Source organism: Homarus americanus, unplaced genomic scaffold, assembly GCF_018991925.1.
Source record: "Homarus americanus isolate GMGI-L3 unplaced genomic scaffold, GMGI_Hamer_2.0 scaffold39155, whole genome shotgun sequence".
Lineage (NCBI taxonomy): Eukaryota > Metazoa > Arthropoda > Malacostraca > Decapoda > Nephropidae > Homarus > Homarus americanus.
The window spans coordinates 14342145-14358130 of NW_024737042.1; the positions used below are offsets into that span (position 1 = coordinate 14342145).

At 39.0% G+C, this 15986-nt stretch overlaps 2 protein-coding genes across 6 annotated transcripts in view; both read right to left on the bottom strand.

Moving 5' to 3' along the window:
* The window catches only part of LOC121872525 (E3 ubiquitin-protein ligase rnf8-B-like), a 12208-nt gene extending 5453 nt beyond the window's left edge, over positions 1–6755 (bottom strand). The window contains exons 1-5 of the mRNA XM_042375308.1: positions 6744–6755; positions 6108–6323; positions 4422–4598; positions 4079–4283; positions 416–521 (exon numbers count right to left, since the gene is read on the bottom strand). Of these exons, the coding sequence (XP_042231242.1) occupies positions 416–521; positions 4079–4283; positions 4422–4598; positions 6108–6323; positions 6744–6755 (716 nt within the window). The remainder of the gene's footprint in view (positions 1–415; positions 522–4078; positions 4284–4421; positions 4599–6107; positions 6324–6743) is intronic.
* The window catches only part of LOC121872736 (major facilitator superfamily domain-containing protein 6-like), a 55623-nt gene continuing 45825 nt past the window's right edge, over positions 6189–15986 (bottom strand). For 4 of the 5 annotated variants that reach the window (XM_042375764.1, XM_042375763.1, XM_042375762.1 and 1 more), the window contains exons 14-15: positions 7112–7237; positions 6189–6323 (exon numbers count right to left, since the gene is read on the bottom strand). In XM_042375764.1, coding sequence (XP_042231698.1) covers positions 7216–7237 — 22 coding nt within the window. In that variant the 3' untranslated portion in view covers positions 6189–6323; positions 7112–7215. The remainder of the gene's footprint in view (positions 6324–7111; positions 7238–15986) is intronic. The other variant, XM_042375760.1, reaches the window with a different exon arrangement.

Below are 15986 nucleotides of genomic sequence, written 5' to 3' on the forward strand. Positions count from 1 at the left end.
TAGAAAACAGACTGTATGTACCAGACAGTTGTGAAGAATGTTATTGGTATATATTGTAGATAATACTTATAAAAAAAGTGTACATTACATCTCCTCCCCATTATTCTAAGCCAGTAGTGGTTGTACAGGAGGATGACATATCTAGTTCATCTGAACTTCCACAAAGAACGTGTTTATAAAACAGAAGTGTGATGGAATGCTCAAATTGGTGCCCTAGTATGCAAACACCTAGGTCAATTTTACACAAACTTTGAATAAATCATACAATTTGCAGAAATCTTTTCCAATTTTTTTAAATATTTTGTCATAAAAAAGTGTACAAATTAGCAAGTACAATACTTCAAATTAGTGGAGGCTGAATTAGTGAGGTTCTACTGTACTTCTTCTGACTACCATAGCTTTAAGATTTATTTACCCAGCTCTGTTTGGAGCATTTTGTCTTCCTGCTCCTCTTCTCCTTCCTCTTCTTCCCCTTTGTGTTGCTGCTGCAGCCTGGGCCAAAGAGCATACTTCTATTTCAGCTGGAAGAAAATAATTGAATTAATTAATTACTAATTAATTACAGTACAGAGTACCCATACTACTGCAATAATAATAATAATAATAATAATAATAATACAGTGATCCCTCGGTTAACGAAATTTCGGTTAACAAATTACCTTCCATAAGATTCTTAACCTCAGTTAACGAGCATTCCCTCGAATAACGAATTCCTTACGAGCGCCCCTCAACATGTTTTCGCTTGCACACTAGCGGTCATATTAGTCCGCCAATATAGTAATCGGTTCCAGGACTTAAATTCCTTACTATTTTAGTAAATATCAAGAAGTTTGTACTATTCAATAATTTTAAAAGTCTTATATTAAATTTTTTAGTCATTTTAACAATTATTTAACATAATTTAAGTACAGGAAACTAGTTTTTTGCATGCCAAACAGCCTGTCAACACACCATACAGGCATCAGTTTCTGTGTCTTTTCGGTGGAGGTAACATCTTGCTACAGACTCTCATCAACATAAACGCTTTTTTCTGTGTTTCCAGTCAAATTATTGGTCGTTTTGAAATATATTTTACATATTTATAATATATAATGCAGTGCAGTGTTGATTTAAAGAAAATAATCTTGAATTACACCAAGTGAACTAAAATTTTATGGGTGAAATGGCAGCATGGGGCGACTTCTCTTCCACCCCAATGCCTTCTCTTCTCCCTACTCCTCCATCCCCATTCTAATTCTCATCATCATCATCATCAACCAGGAGCCTTCTACAAACACACCTCAAAGTAAGTGTACTTTACTGCATTTATTTTTAGTTTGTATGTAATTATCTGTGAGCTGGAACCAATTACCCAAAAACCCAATGAAACAATGGTTTCAGTTAACGAATTTTTCGGTTAACAAGCAACCTTCTGGAACGAATTGTGCTCGTTAACCGAGGGACTATGGTAATAACAACAATAATAATAATAATAGTGAAAACTTTAAGACATAAAAATCTTTGTAATTTATGAATTATAATATTTGTAATTTTATATGGACAACACCATAACAGAAAACACTCATTAACCCTTGGGCTTCGGGCTATTCTAGTCTTACAAACTGGCCATGCCTGATATAAACAGGAAATACATAGATGTCCTTCTCGCAGGTTGGTAACACTAAGGCAAGGAAGAGTCTCTCTCGTGTGTGTGTGTGTGTGTGTGTGTGTGTGTGTGTGTGAGTGTGTGTGTGTGTGTGTGTGTGTGTGTGTGTGTGTGTGTGTGTGTGTGTGTGTGTGTGTGTGTGTGTGTGTGTGTGTGTGTGTGTGTGTGTGTGTGTGTGTGTGTGTGTGTGTGTGAGACAGTAATGAGGTAATCACACTAATTTGTAGGAAGTATGAGATACAGGACACTTGTTTTACTATGTTATTACTATTTAAACTATTAACAATCATTATTACTGCTCCAGTAATTGATCACAATAGTAGATTTGTTCTTCGGGGTTGGGGGGGGGAGGCGTTAGAAATATAGGGTGAAGTAAGTCAAGTCTAAGGGCGAGATGTCTATATCATAAAAGATGAGAAGCTAATGAGAAAAGGCTGGGAGGCTCTCAAGTGTGAGTGAATGAAATAAAAATAGCAACATACTCTAGCCAGGCATGCCCTTTTTATTCAAACAGGCCCGTGAAAGATCAAAATGCCATATTATTTTACCCGAAGCTCTACATACACACGTCATTAGACGTGAACTGAAGCCTAGGGGTTAAAGCTGTACACATACTGTACAGCATAGTCTGCATTTACATGGTTTTTGTTTACGTGTTTGGTCATTTACGCGGTGCCTTGCCAGAACGAAATGTTTTAATTACGCTGTAAATTTGGTCTTTTACGCTGCGAGCGACTGGAGAGGCCCAGACCGCGGCGCCATTTTTTACCCAAGCGGTCCATTCTTGACCACACGCGGGAAGCGGTGCGGTGAGTGGTGCGCATTAGGCCGCTCTTACGTTATCGCTGACGTCATATGACGTATCGGACTGTGATTGGGCCATGCATTCCCTCCGCCGCTAGCTGTGATTGGTCTAATGTAACATGACGTGCCCTGCCACCAGAGGGTAGAAGTCACTGACCTAGCCGGGCCTGTCTCATCGTTCTCAGTTCTCCGCGTACATACAGTTCTCTCTTGTGCCCGCTATTCCCTTCACAATGGCCTCTGCTGGACCCCCACCACCCCAGAAAAACCTTGAACTTGGACCAAGTCACGATAATGTGAAGGAAATCATCGAGTTGGGGGAGAAAATTAAGCTCATCCTTGACAAAGACACAGTCAAGCATCGGTATGAAGTGTCTAATAACCTTCTGTCGAAAGTTATGGAGCCGTATATCCAGATCTATCTCGACAACATCAATGCTAGTCGTCAACGTAGTATCGAAGACTTCCTCTCCCGCAACCCACCACAACCACAGCCAGCCCAAGTCAGTGATAGTGACGATATGGACTTTGAGGGGTTTGTCTGGGAGGCCCTGCAAACCTCTGCGAGTAGTGAAAGTGATTCACCGGAGGGCAACTAATCTGCCCTCTGCCTCGGAACCAGCCACCATCCACGTGTGCCGACCCAGCTTTTCTACTAACGTAAGTGTTAAAAAACCTAATATTATTGATATTTCTCTTAATTATTAATTGTGTGCATACCATCATAAAATTAAGATGTTATTTTTACTACAAAATACGTATTGTGTCGGAAAAAGTGGAGTTTGGGGGTCGGCCCAGTCTCTATTTCAATTAATCCCATGTTCTGTTATTTCATTTACGCGTTTCTCGTTTTACGTGGACCTCCACGGGTTCAATTGACCGCGTAAATGCAGACTATACTGTATAATAATTAAGAAAGATGCTTAACCCTTAGAGCCCGGGGAACATTCCTTTACGCCCATCATAGCAACACCAAGGAGACATTCCTTTACCCCCACCATAGCAACACCAGGGAGACATTCCTTTACGCCCACCATAGCAACACCAGGGAGACATTCCTTTACGCCCACCATAGCAACACCAGGGAGACATTCTTTTACGCCCACCATAGCAACACCAGGGAGACATTCTTCTACGTATTTAATTTTCACGGCATAGTTTGAATCTCCAGGCAGGACGTAGTACTTAGTAAATGATATTTATTTATTTGGCTACTCAACTCGCCCATAATCTTTGTCTCAAGTCTAGTGGTCCAGTTACTCACCACCTCGCTCCTCTGAGTGGCATTGATATAGTATCAGTTTAGGAAACGGACCTCAATGATGTCAAGTTTATTGAGGCAGCCAGCGGGGAAGACAGCGATACATACAATGGGACTCACACCTCCTCCCCATCCCCTCAATGAGGTCGTGGGCACAGTGCACACCAGTTACAACAGTACACTTTGAGTGACTGCACTAATTTTATTCCTGAAATGCCAGTTTTCAACTGTGGCTCAAAAAAAAATAAAATAAAAAATCAACAAAATATGTCTGCATGGGTGTCCACCGGGTCTTACATTACCTGGGACAAAAGGGTTAATCCTAGTCACAGGAATATGCCTAATCTATAGTGTCACAGGCACAATACCTTTTCTCTCAGCAACAATATCTGCTCTCTTCTTCTTCATTTCTTCAGACAGAGTTGGCACAATTTTTTCAATGAAATTATCTACAACTAAAGATCGTGTCTCTGACGTTATGGAAGCACGACAGTTTGGACACTCTTGCTTGTTTTTCTTCCACCGGTCGATGCAATATTTACAGAACGTGTGACTGCAGTTCAACGTTATGGCCTGAAATGTTTAATTTCTTTCACTCAATTGAATACTGAACATATACTTTTTTTCACCTAAATTCATATTCAATCCATTTAAATTCATTACTATTTTCCTTAAGTGTTTCATAAAAAATTTAATTCTAGTTTTACTTACAGTAATGAGGAGTTCATTGCAGATAGAGCACTGAAGCTCATTCTCTAAGACGCCAGAGACAGACTCCACCACTTCCTCCCTCGCATATTTTGTTGCTACAGCTGTTGACTCAAGTTCCTGTTCTAAGGACATATTTTGGGCTTCCAGGGTTTGCAATTCATTTTGTAAGCCACTTAACTGAGAAAGGTATAACAGAATCAACCTTAAGAATATTATTCTTGATCAACTATATACTGTACTTCATCTATGTACTATTTTCCATCAGCCATTAAACTATCTGTTAACCACATACTATGCATCACCCATACACTATCTATCACCTGAAACTATTTAACATTCACATTCTATCAACTAGGAAGTTCAGTGCATTTATGCACAATTTAAGTTTCTACTTTCAACATGGAGGAATGCACAGCCACTATTTTTCTTTAAGGTTCAACTTTTAAGGAATTGTTAAAAATACACATTCATCTATATAACAAAATGTACGACAAGTTCTGGCCGACTTTAAAGAGAGCCCTGTTAACATTACAGTAAGTCCTCGTTTAACGTTGCCCCCAACAACATTGTTTCATTATAACGTCGATAATCTTTAAATACCCATGATTCTGACGTCCCGCAGATTCGGCATAACAACGTCATGGACTATTTTGTACGGCACATCGCCCTCTCTCACCCAGTCAGAGCGGGAGGAGCAGCCACCCTCCGGGTCTCAGTCACTCGCCGCCCTTCTCCTCTCCACTACCCACCCACACATTCGCTAAATCTCCGCCCATCAGTGAGTACAATACAAAATGATTTAGTTTATTTATTGTTTGGATGTAGAATATAAAATATTTTCTATTAAAATTCCGTTGAATTTATGTATATGTAATGTATTTCATGGTTCAAAGGGAAGCTGGGGAACGTAACTCCCGTATTTTATCTATTTCTTATGGGGAAAATTAATTCCGTTAACGCTGTTTCCGCTAACGTCGCGGTTTTCAGGAACAGAACAACGACGTTAAGCGAGGACTTACTGTATTACAATGTGTGTGCAAATTCTAACAAAAATACTTCCTCTTGCCATCTTTCAGAAAAAAGGTCGAATCTCGCTATAATGAACACTCGATGGCTGTAGATTTATCCACTTCTGCTGTTACTGGTGATATATGCATCTGAATAAAGAACCCCCTTTCATTCACAATTTTAACCAAAGCTCTTCATCTATTTCATAACTCTTGGGATTGCATGAAGCTATTTCACTTGGTAATTAAAAACCTATATGCTACCTGGTAGGGGGGGGGGGGTAGGTTAGTTAAGGTAAGCATCAGGTTCGGTTATGATAAGTTAGCATTAAGGTGTTTAATTATCAGATGATAAAGCTACGGTGGCTAATCTTACATGTCCCCGCTCTCACAAGCCTCTTTCTGTTATGATTTATGGCAGCTGGAATCAAGACCAACCATAACATCTCACTCAATTTCTTGTCAGTCATGCTCTCTAACCACCGTATGTGTTCTGCAAGTGTTCCCTTTACAGAGGAACCTCAAGTATCCATCTGGTTTATCCCTGGCACTTGACTGAACTCAGCATAACAAATCATATATCCATAACCTATTCAATGCCATACTTTCTAGTCATCCACTTACATGAGCATTAATAAACTGACCTGATATAATGAACTGATAAATCTACATCACTTACCAATTCAGTACGCAACGACTCTTCCTTCTCTTTCAGCATAGAGCCAAGAAGGAAATTTTTCCGCTCTTTTTCTACATAATGATTTTTAACGCTTTCTAGTTCCTTTGCAAGTCTGAGTCGCTCCTTTGCCAACTCATCTTCCAACCTTTCTTTCTCCTGTTCTGCCTTCTTCTTTTCAACTTCTTTAGCAAGGATTGCAGATTCTTTGGCTTCTAACTGTCAAAATTTATGAAACAATGAATACTTAGGCTTCAAGAAACTACTATACTCTTCAGTGATACCACTGTCAGCCAGAATAATGTGGTTATTATTCTATGTAGTTACACAGCAAAATGTCTTTACTGTTTACTGAACGAGGTCCAGATCAACCACTTTTTGGATTAGTGAATTCCTCAGAAAAAATAAAATAAAATAAAAAAATAAAAAATGGAAATCATAATTAGGAAAAAAATTGTCTCTTGCAATAGCAAGTTTGTGAATACCATGTCTGTCCTTATAATGATCAAACCACCTGAGAGAGAATTAGCTTGCTTCAACAACTTCCACAAGGTCATAAAACTGACTGACTTTCTTTTCAATGAGCACTTCAGAAAGTAGCTTTTCTCAATGTGCTGCTGTATTGACAAACAAACTGACTCTCTGTCTCATTGGCATCAAAACAACATAAGATCTCTAATAGTATAATGCTGGAGATGATATGAAATGCAATGATCACTTTTTGGAAGCCATGGCTAACAACAGGAACACAGGTCTGATAGGTGGTGGTACTAACACGACTTGCTGAATCACAAGAACAAATGGGTTGAAGATAGGATTTCCAGAGACTGACAAATAATATGATTTAAGTCTAAGCTAACATCATCTTAACATAGTGAAAATCATCACAAAAATATACCCTAAAATAGGATATCACTAACAATATTTTTCAGTCTTTCTGTGTACACAAACAGTAATTATTAAAACCAGCAAAAATCATTCGCTACACAAAAATGTGAACATAATACCTGCTGTCGTAATTCTTCTTTGTGATACTCTGTCGCCTCAAGTTGCTCCTGCAGACGATGGCGTTCTTCTTCTAATACACGCTCAAGGTTGGCCTTTTCCTCTTCTAACTGATGGAGCACTTTCTCCTGCAAATTGGGTTTGAAGTATCACTAAATCACAATTATTTTAAATGACTTTCCACTTCAATGGCTTTTATTAAAAAAAATAAAATAAAAATATCGTAAAAGTTTATCTACCAAAGAAATTTCTTTTAAAAACTTAAATAAGCAATCTACCACAGGTCAGAGTTTGTTGACCTTTTCTTGGAGAATGTGATTTCTCTGCTCTTCTTCCAACCTTAATTGATCTTCCAATGTTTTTCGATCTTCATCCAAACGACCTTGAAGCTCCTTCACCTGTTAGGTCACATAACATGTAGTTCCAGTAAACTGTTAGCTACTGATGCACACCTGACATAATGAGATGTACAGTGAAATTTTTTTAACCTGTATCCTTTTATTATCCAATTACCGTATATACCCGTTTATAGCACGAGTTCTTAGGACCAAATTTTTTGGCAAAAAGTTGGGGGTCGACCTCTATACGGGTAATAGTTTCGTTAGGTTGAAAAATATTTACCAGTAACTACCAGTAAACAATGGAAATGACGCACCAACGCACCACCAGCTGTGAGTGTCAGTACAGTTGCCAGGGCAGATCTCTTGCGTCATCATAGCAAGCCCAAAGTAGCCAAATGCATGGTATGGTATGGTATGCACAGGAGTATGTAAAACATAAAGTATTCTTTTTTAAAATTTTATTTATAGATACATAAATTTTTGTTAATTAAATTTGAAACATCAATCTTTGTTAATTAAATTTGAAACAAAAGAAAAATACGATACCTTATTTATAAATATTTTCATTAAAATATTACATCACAAGTATATTTTACCTTAACTGAGCCTGAATGAATATATTCTCAGAAATAAATATGGAAATGTAATATTTCTGCTGAAATGACGTACGTATTACAGTGGAAAGTGGGATAAAATTGTGACGAAAACAATGACTCACTTTCTTTCGTCGTTCAAAAGATTTTACCGTAATCGCTTTTCGAATGGTTTTCAGTTAAAAAACTGTTGTATTAGGGTGTGTCATAGGAGGGAAGATCAGCTAAAACTAATGGCCCATCACTTTTTTAGTAGATTTTAGTGTATATAAACAGAAAATAATTTCAGTTTCAATATTTTGCAACCTTTTGCTAGGTAAATTTTAGCGTGAAATTTATCGAAAATCTAACATACAGCTGCATTAGTGCATTACAATTAAATAGTGAACATTGCTTTCTGACTTCATTCTTTAACAACCCAATTAACAATATTTTCTTCTGTTTCAGATTCTGATGCATTTATAAGTTGATAATATTTGCGATGGCTGCTTGTGTCAGGACGAGGAACCAAAAATCCAGCCATCTCAGTCACTATCTTGGGTCTGGGAGAGAGCTCCTGAAGTCGGAGTTGCCTACATTGAGAGATGCTTTGAGATACGGTGTTTTAATCAGGCAAATCAGTGAAAAGAATCAAAGAACTTACACAGACAAAGACATTGCCAGTGATATGACCAAAGCTGTCTTGGCACAGTACACTCTGGCTAACGCTCAGTTCAAGCCTCCAGTCATAACAAGTCAGAAGAAGATTAGTGAGAGACTGCTAGCCAGTTGGGAAAAGGCAAGAGATATCTCTCTTGGGAGAGGAAAACTTGCAGTTATGACAGCTTTGCTAAGCAACTGGACCAGTTATTTGACATAATTACTTGCAAGTGCCCAATTGTTCTCTGTCCTGAGTTTGATGCGATCGTGACTGTAAATCCGAGGCCCACATCTCCTGTATTTGCAAGCGTGAACTGAAGATTCCTGTGATCGAACTGGCATTTGTCAAAGCACAGAGAGAGAAGACTGGCAGTATAGGGGCTCTCATGATTTCTAGCCAAGATATTCCGGAGTCCAAGAGACAGGAGGCTGCCACAGAGAGACAGAAGAGGAGAAGAGTTGCCGAGGAAAAGAGACTTGAGAAGGCCCAGGGTGAGGTAAAAAGGCCGATGATTGGAGTCAAGCTGATTCAGAGTTTAATGACTTCCCCATGGCTGATCCGAGTGCTGACCAGGAGAATGGTGACTTTGTCCCTAACCCAGAAAATAATGATCCCAAACCTTCCAGGCATAAGATTCGAAATAGGAAAGATATCCCGAGCATAGCTCTGGCCAGCATGCGACACCACACTGGTCTCAGAGAAACTGCAGAGATAGCAACAGCTGCCTGGATTGACGGTGGTTTGATAACACCTGATGATGTTCACCTGGTGATAGATCATAAATAACAAAGTAAGGAGAGCTCAGGAGAAACTTGTCAGTAACCTAGAAGAGGAGTTTGATAAGGGGATAAGAGAAAATGGAATCAATTGTTTGTTCTTGATGGGAGAAGGGATGACACTAAAGTGTTCATGAAAGCTGAGATCTTCTGACAAGTTGTTCCCCAAGCCATGGTGAAGGAGGAACACTACTCCTGCTGCAGTGAACCAGGAGGGAAGTATTTGTGGCATTTCACTCCAGAGAAAGATGACATCAGGAAACCAGCTGAGATAGTGGCAGATAACATTGTGAACTGGCTCAGAGAGAGGAACGTAGACCAGACCCTGCAGGCCATTGGAGGGGACAGCACCAACACGAACACAGGGTGGCAAGGGGGAAGGGGTCATACAGTGGATAGAGCGGAAGATTGGGAGGAAGCTGGTCTGGATTGTTTGTGACCTCCACACCAACGAGTTGCCACTCAGACATCTGATCCAGGAGCTGGATGGCAAGACTTTTTCAAACAACAGATGGTCTGGTCCTCTTGGCAAAATGCTGGACTCTGCCACTGAGTTAGAAATAAATCCGAGCTTTGAAAAAATCACAGTTGGCCCCCCACTCGTTGAGCTTGCACATACTGTCATTGACGACCTGAGTACTGACCAGTACTATGGTTACATGATTTGCAGTGCCATCAAACTGGGGGTCATGCCTGATAGACTTGCTTACCTGCATAGGTCCAGTTCACATTCTGTGGTGGCTCACAACGGCTCTCTGTTCTGCACGGTCAGCCATCGCAAACTGAAAGGGAACCAGCTTCACAACCTGAGACTTGTTGTCCAATTCATCGAGTGTCTACTTGCCAAATTGGTTCAACACCAAGGTCAAGTCATCGCTTCTCCTAAGGTCCTGTGGCATGCTCTCTTCCAGCTTGGAGCTCCTGAGGAGTCACAAGGAAGGTTGTTCAGATTGTGGAGCAGACTGTGAGGAGATCTTCTCCTGGTATGCTCATCCCGAGGCAGTTCTGCAGACAATGCTCTGCAGTAAGGATGAGGAGGAGAGAAGAGTGGCAGTCAAAAAGATCTTGGATATGAGACTTATGAGAGGATCTGGGCATGACGAATCAGTTGGTGACAATTCCTTCAGGGTCAGGAAGACTCCTGAAGTCAATCTAGGTGCCAAGACCCTCACTGATCTCATAGATCTGGATAACATCCAGGCTGGCAGTGAGCCCCCTCTTACCTGCAGCCTCACCAATGTTCAAGTCAGAGCTTTCCTGGACAACCCCATGCATGTCCCTGCCTGGCCCTCGCACACCCAGAGTATAGAGCGTTGTGTACAGCAAGTGAGCGAGGCCAGCAGTCACGTGTACAGCCAGGAGAGGAGGGAAGGCTACATCCGAGCTCAGGTGGTCAGCAGGGAGGTGATGAGTAGAAACAGAAGCAAGAAAGACATGTTCTCTATGGTGTGCAGCAACACCGGGTCGTAGTAGTAAAACCGGTTTTTGTATTTGATGATTTTGTTTTCTAAAGGAATATTAAATTTAATAAATGTGTCAAGATCATTCGTTTCACTATTCTGGATCATTTTCATCCTAATAAATTAACCTGATACATTTACTTTACTTTAAATAAGCTATTTAGTGGTGTTGGTAAAAGGGTGGGAATACTGAATTTTCATAAGATTTCAAGTTAAAATTTACCTAGCAAAAAATGAAAACTTTTCAAATCTGAAGATATCACATGATTCTGCACATAGAACTACATCATTAATACCATGGGCCGATTTTTCAAACTCAAAAAAAAAAAAATTCGCCTCCGTATGACACACCCTAGTGTACCATGCTATTCATACAGTAATTTATATGCTCATTGGCTCCACTTATGCAATTATTTTGTCCTGATTTGTGCTTTTTTGTTTGTTTCAGTTTGCTGATTCATGATATTGCATATCTACACCTGCATGACTTGTAATTACTCTGAAATTAACAAAACATGGAACGTCGCAAGTGTGTGAACGGTGCTGACAGTTTTTGCTACATATGTGGTGCCTTCACTCCTGGTAGCCTCAAGAAACCAATCACAAAAGCTGTTCGACTGAACTACAAAAGTTACTTCAAATGTCATTTGGGTGACCAAGACAAGAAATGGGCACCTCATGTAGCCTGTAAGTCTTGTGTTAACCACCTGAGCGAGTGGATGTGTGGTAAACGAAGTTCAGGAATGCCGTTTGCTGTACCATTGATATGGCGTGAACCTAAAGACCACAGTAGTGACTGCTACTTCTGTCTCACAAATATTAAGGGAATAAAAATCAAGACACGAGGCAAGGTACAGTACCCCAATATTGCTTCTGCAATCCGACCAGTACCGCACAGTGCTGAACTTCCAGTCCCAAATCCACCGACTGAACAAGAAATGAGTGATTCCGATTCTACCTCTACCTCAATGGAAAATGACTACCAGGATGACTCTGAAAATACCAGGCCTAAACTATTTACTCAAGAAGCACTTCATGATCTCATCAGGGACCTAAACTTGTCAAAAGAAAAGGCTGAAGTTTTGGGATCCAGACTAAAGCAGCGTAACCTGCTAGAAGATGGAGAGCATATCACTACAGCGCGTTACCGACATAGACAGCTGTCTGCATTTTTCAAGATGGCAAACAGCCTTTGTTATTGCGAGGACGCAGTATCTCTCATGCAACAACTCTGTAAGTCTGAAACATACAAGACAGAGGATTGGAGGCTGTTTATAGACTCAGGAAAAGACTCTCTGAAAGCTGTTCTTTTACACAATGGCAATCGGCTTCCATCTGTCCCAATAGCTATGAAACAATGAAAATTCTGTTGGCCGCTATAGAGTATGAGAAACACCAGTGGAAGATATGTGGCGATCTCAAAGTCATCAGTTTACTACTGGGCCTTCAGAGTGGCTACACAAAGCACATGTGCTTTTTGTGCTTGTGGAACAGCAGAGCTGATGCAGAGCACTATGTGAGAAAGGATTGGCCGACAAGACCAAGAGATGCGCCTGGAAGGTTTAACTGTGCTCACAATCCGCTTGTAGATCCAGAAAAGCTATTTTTGCCTCCACTGCATCTAAAGCTCGGTTTGGTTAAAAATTTCATCAAAGCTATGGATCAATTCGGTGCTGGGACTCTATACTTATCTCAGAAACTAGGTGGTGTGGTTTCCGAAGCCAAGTTGAAAGCAGGTGTCTTGAATGGACCACAAATTTGTATACTAGTTAATGATAGCGAATTCACCAAAACATTGAACCCACTGGAGAAAAAAGCATGGGAATCATTTGTCAATGTGTCAAAGAATTTTCTTGGAAACTATCGTGCTGACAACTACAAAGAAATCGTAACAACCATGCTTCAGAATTATCATGCATTGGGAGCAAGGATGTCCTTGAAATTGCATTTTTTCCACTCTCATATTGAATTTTTCCCAGGTAACCTTGGAGACGTTAGTGATGAACACGGCGAAAGATTTCATCAACATATCGCCATAATGGAGAGCAGATATCAGGGACAATTCAGTCCTAACATGATGGGCGACTATTGCTGGACACTGCAACGAGAAGAGAGCAAGCTGTACAGGAGAAAGAGTAAAGTTCAGAAGCACTTTTAGAACTTCATATTTTGTCATTATAAAGGATTTGAACTTATGTTTTTTGGTACAATTTTTTATGAGCTTATCTGTGATAGGTTTAAAATTGTATCTTGCATGACGCGATAATGTTACTATATTTACTATTTTTTTTATTCTTTAAGAAAGTAGGTCTGATGGTAGAATGAAACATCCAATTAATATTCATTAATATGAAATTAGTCATGAAAGCACAGTCACATGAGATAATCTCATCTTTTGCACGACACGTGATGGAATATTAAATATTTGTACCTATTGATTTTTTTTATAAAACCTGGTCTGATAGAACAAAACAAATATCAGATTCGAATTCAGCAATATGAAATTAGTTGTGTGAGCATGATCTCATATGTGAACCATTTTGGCTGTTGACCAGTGTAATATACAGTATAACTTTTCAATAAAAAAATTTTCCACATTGATTTTGCAGTTTAAATCATTGCCACTATCGTACAGTACTTCAGTCTCATGCACAGGCTGGTGATACAAACCTACACAGTACTTGTGCAACACATAGAGAAGCACTTCTACCTCCCTTTCCTTCTGTTCTCTATGCACTCCTCATATGCTGATGACGAGATCATCAATGTCACTATTCCTGAAGTTCACACAAGTTATCATCTGAATTTACTCAGCGAATCTACCAATTCTTCAGTTTCACCTTCACTAATTCCCATAACATTTTACTTAATTTTCTATGGTGTCAAGGCTTCACTACTGCAGCGAAGGGTCTTTCCGCACGATGTGTCACTGGAATTGTCAGTTACTTCCTTCACGATGAAAAAAACTCCAGGTAGAGAAAGGGACGTGTGGAGGGACCAACATGAGGAAGTTAATGTTGCTATGAGTTACAATGAATCACTCGAGCAAAACTCTGACGCTAAAATTCAAAATTATGGTGCGGAAAAATACTGATTATATACCGATTACTGTCTATTGATGACCTCCGAATTGGGGTAGAAAAGAACCACATCATATACTGTATAGCCGATCCCGCCATGTAAGAATTAAATGGTAAAGTCAGTCTATATTCACGGTAAAACATAAAAAACTGTTATATAAAACTTATAAGTATAACATAATTAGCATTTCAAATATTCTAAATGTACTGTGATTATTTCATGGGTCATTCATTAATTAACAACAATCATATGAATTTTTAATTTTTTAATCGATATCCTTAACAAGCAGCTCAAGGAGTACAGTACAGGAAAACCTCCGATAACGACGGTTCTATTAACGACGATTCATATTTAAGACCCTGGTTAATTAAGGACCCAATTCAATTTACACCATTACTTTTTTTCGTATTTACGACAAAAATATTATACAAAATAAAGTAAAATTACATTTACATATAAATAATAACTAAATCCCAATATGTATTAGAAAAAAAATCCTTGCGCACGGGGGCTGCCGGGTTTGTGAGGGTGACGCCAGCATAAACAGTAGCAGCTGGCGAGCACTTTGTTTTCAGGCATCTGAACAGGAAAGGGAGAAAACATTCTCAGGTTTCTTACGGCATTTTTTGCGTCCCCATTCAACACGATCAAGAGAGCAAATGACAGTAGTGCTGGTTCAAAGGCTAAAAGAAAGCGTATAAGCTTAGCGGAGAAACTCGGTGTTAAAATTAAATAAAAAAGGTGAGAGGTCTGTGGATATTATATGGAGCAAGCAATGAACATATTTTCTGAAGTGGATCCATTAACAGAATGAAGCATTAATGGGGACATGTAAAAAGCATATGACCTCTACATAAAGATGTATAATGAGAAAAGAAAGCAGCTGTGCAAGGTTCTTTCGACAGCTTTATTATTCGAAGGCCTAAACCATCAAATTCAGCATCATAAGCAGCTTCAGCAACAACTTCCAGTTCAGGAACAGTTTCAGCAACAGCTATGATATCTTTTTGGAAAGCTTCAGCCAGAGTTGAACCTAATGACTTCGTCATCTGAGTAAAAACTCATACATCATCATTGGCTGCCCTTATGTATTATACTTAACAACCATTTGTGAGAAGAAGTTTGGTTTACATTAGTAAGTATTATTTTAAACCTATATGAACAGTAATAAGTGTTGCTTTCATATTCTTATGTAGAGAATTGACAATGTTTTTCACATGTACACATTTATATGCGTTGGCGTTCCCAATCTATTTTGTTATTTCTTTACCATTAATGGTTAGCTACTAATATTGTTCCATTTATTAACATTAAATAACATTACTTAAAACATACATATTATTTTTTTACATTAATTTTACTGCAGCTACAACAAGGGTCTTATTTTCTTCAGTTTCTTGTGTAGAACCATCGTCATGGACTCACGGGTGTAAACACTCACGAAAACAATGCCGTCTCTTATCCTTTTGTGTGTTTTAATATTCTACGTATTATTAATGAATTGCATTGTTCATTTTGCATATATAAACATTAATTTAATCAAATACATATTCAGTAATAAACAATAATGAATCTTTTGTACATATTCTTAAGATAAATGACGCGGTTTCCTTGAGGGAGCAAGTATACATTGCCATTCCACTATCAGTCTCTTCTTTTTCTTTAACATCAGTGGCTACTTTTACTGTACATTAAATAACATTATATACACTAATTTTACAACAGCACAACCAGGGTCTTATTTTCTTCAGTTTCAGATGGATAACTGACATTAAGGGTGTAAACACGACAACAACAATAGCGTCCCATCTCCTTTTGTGTGATATTATTATTGATTTATATTGTATAAGGTGCATTCATAAACAATATTTAAAGAATATAGTTTGCATTTTTCATTAATTGTATTGTTTGGGGGGAAAAGAGGGTAAAAACCCACACAAAAGTTATGAAAAGGTCACACTGGGGAATGCATGTCATTATTATTGC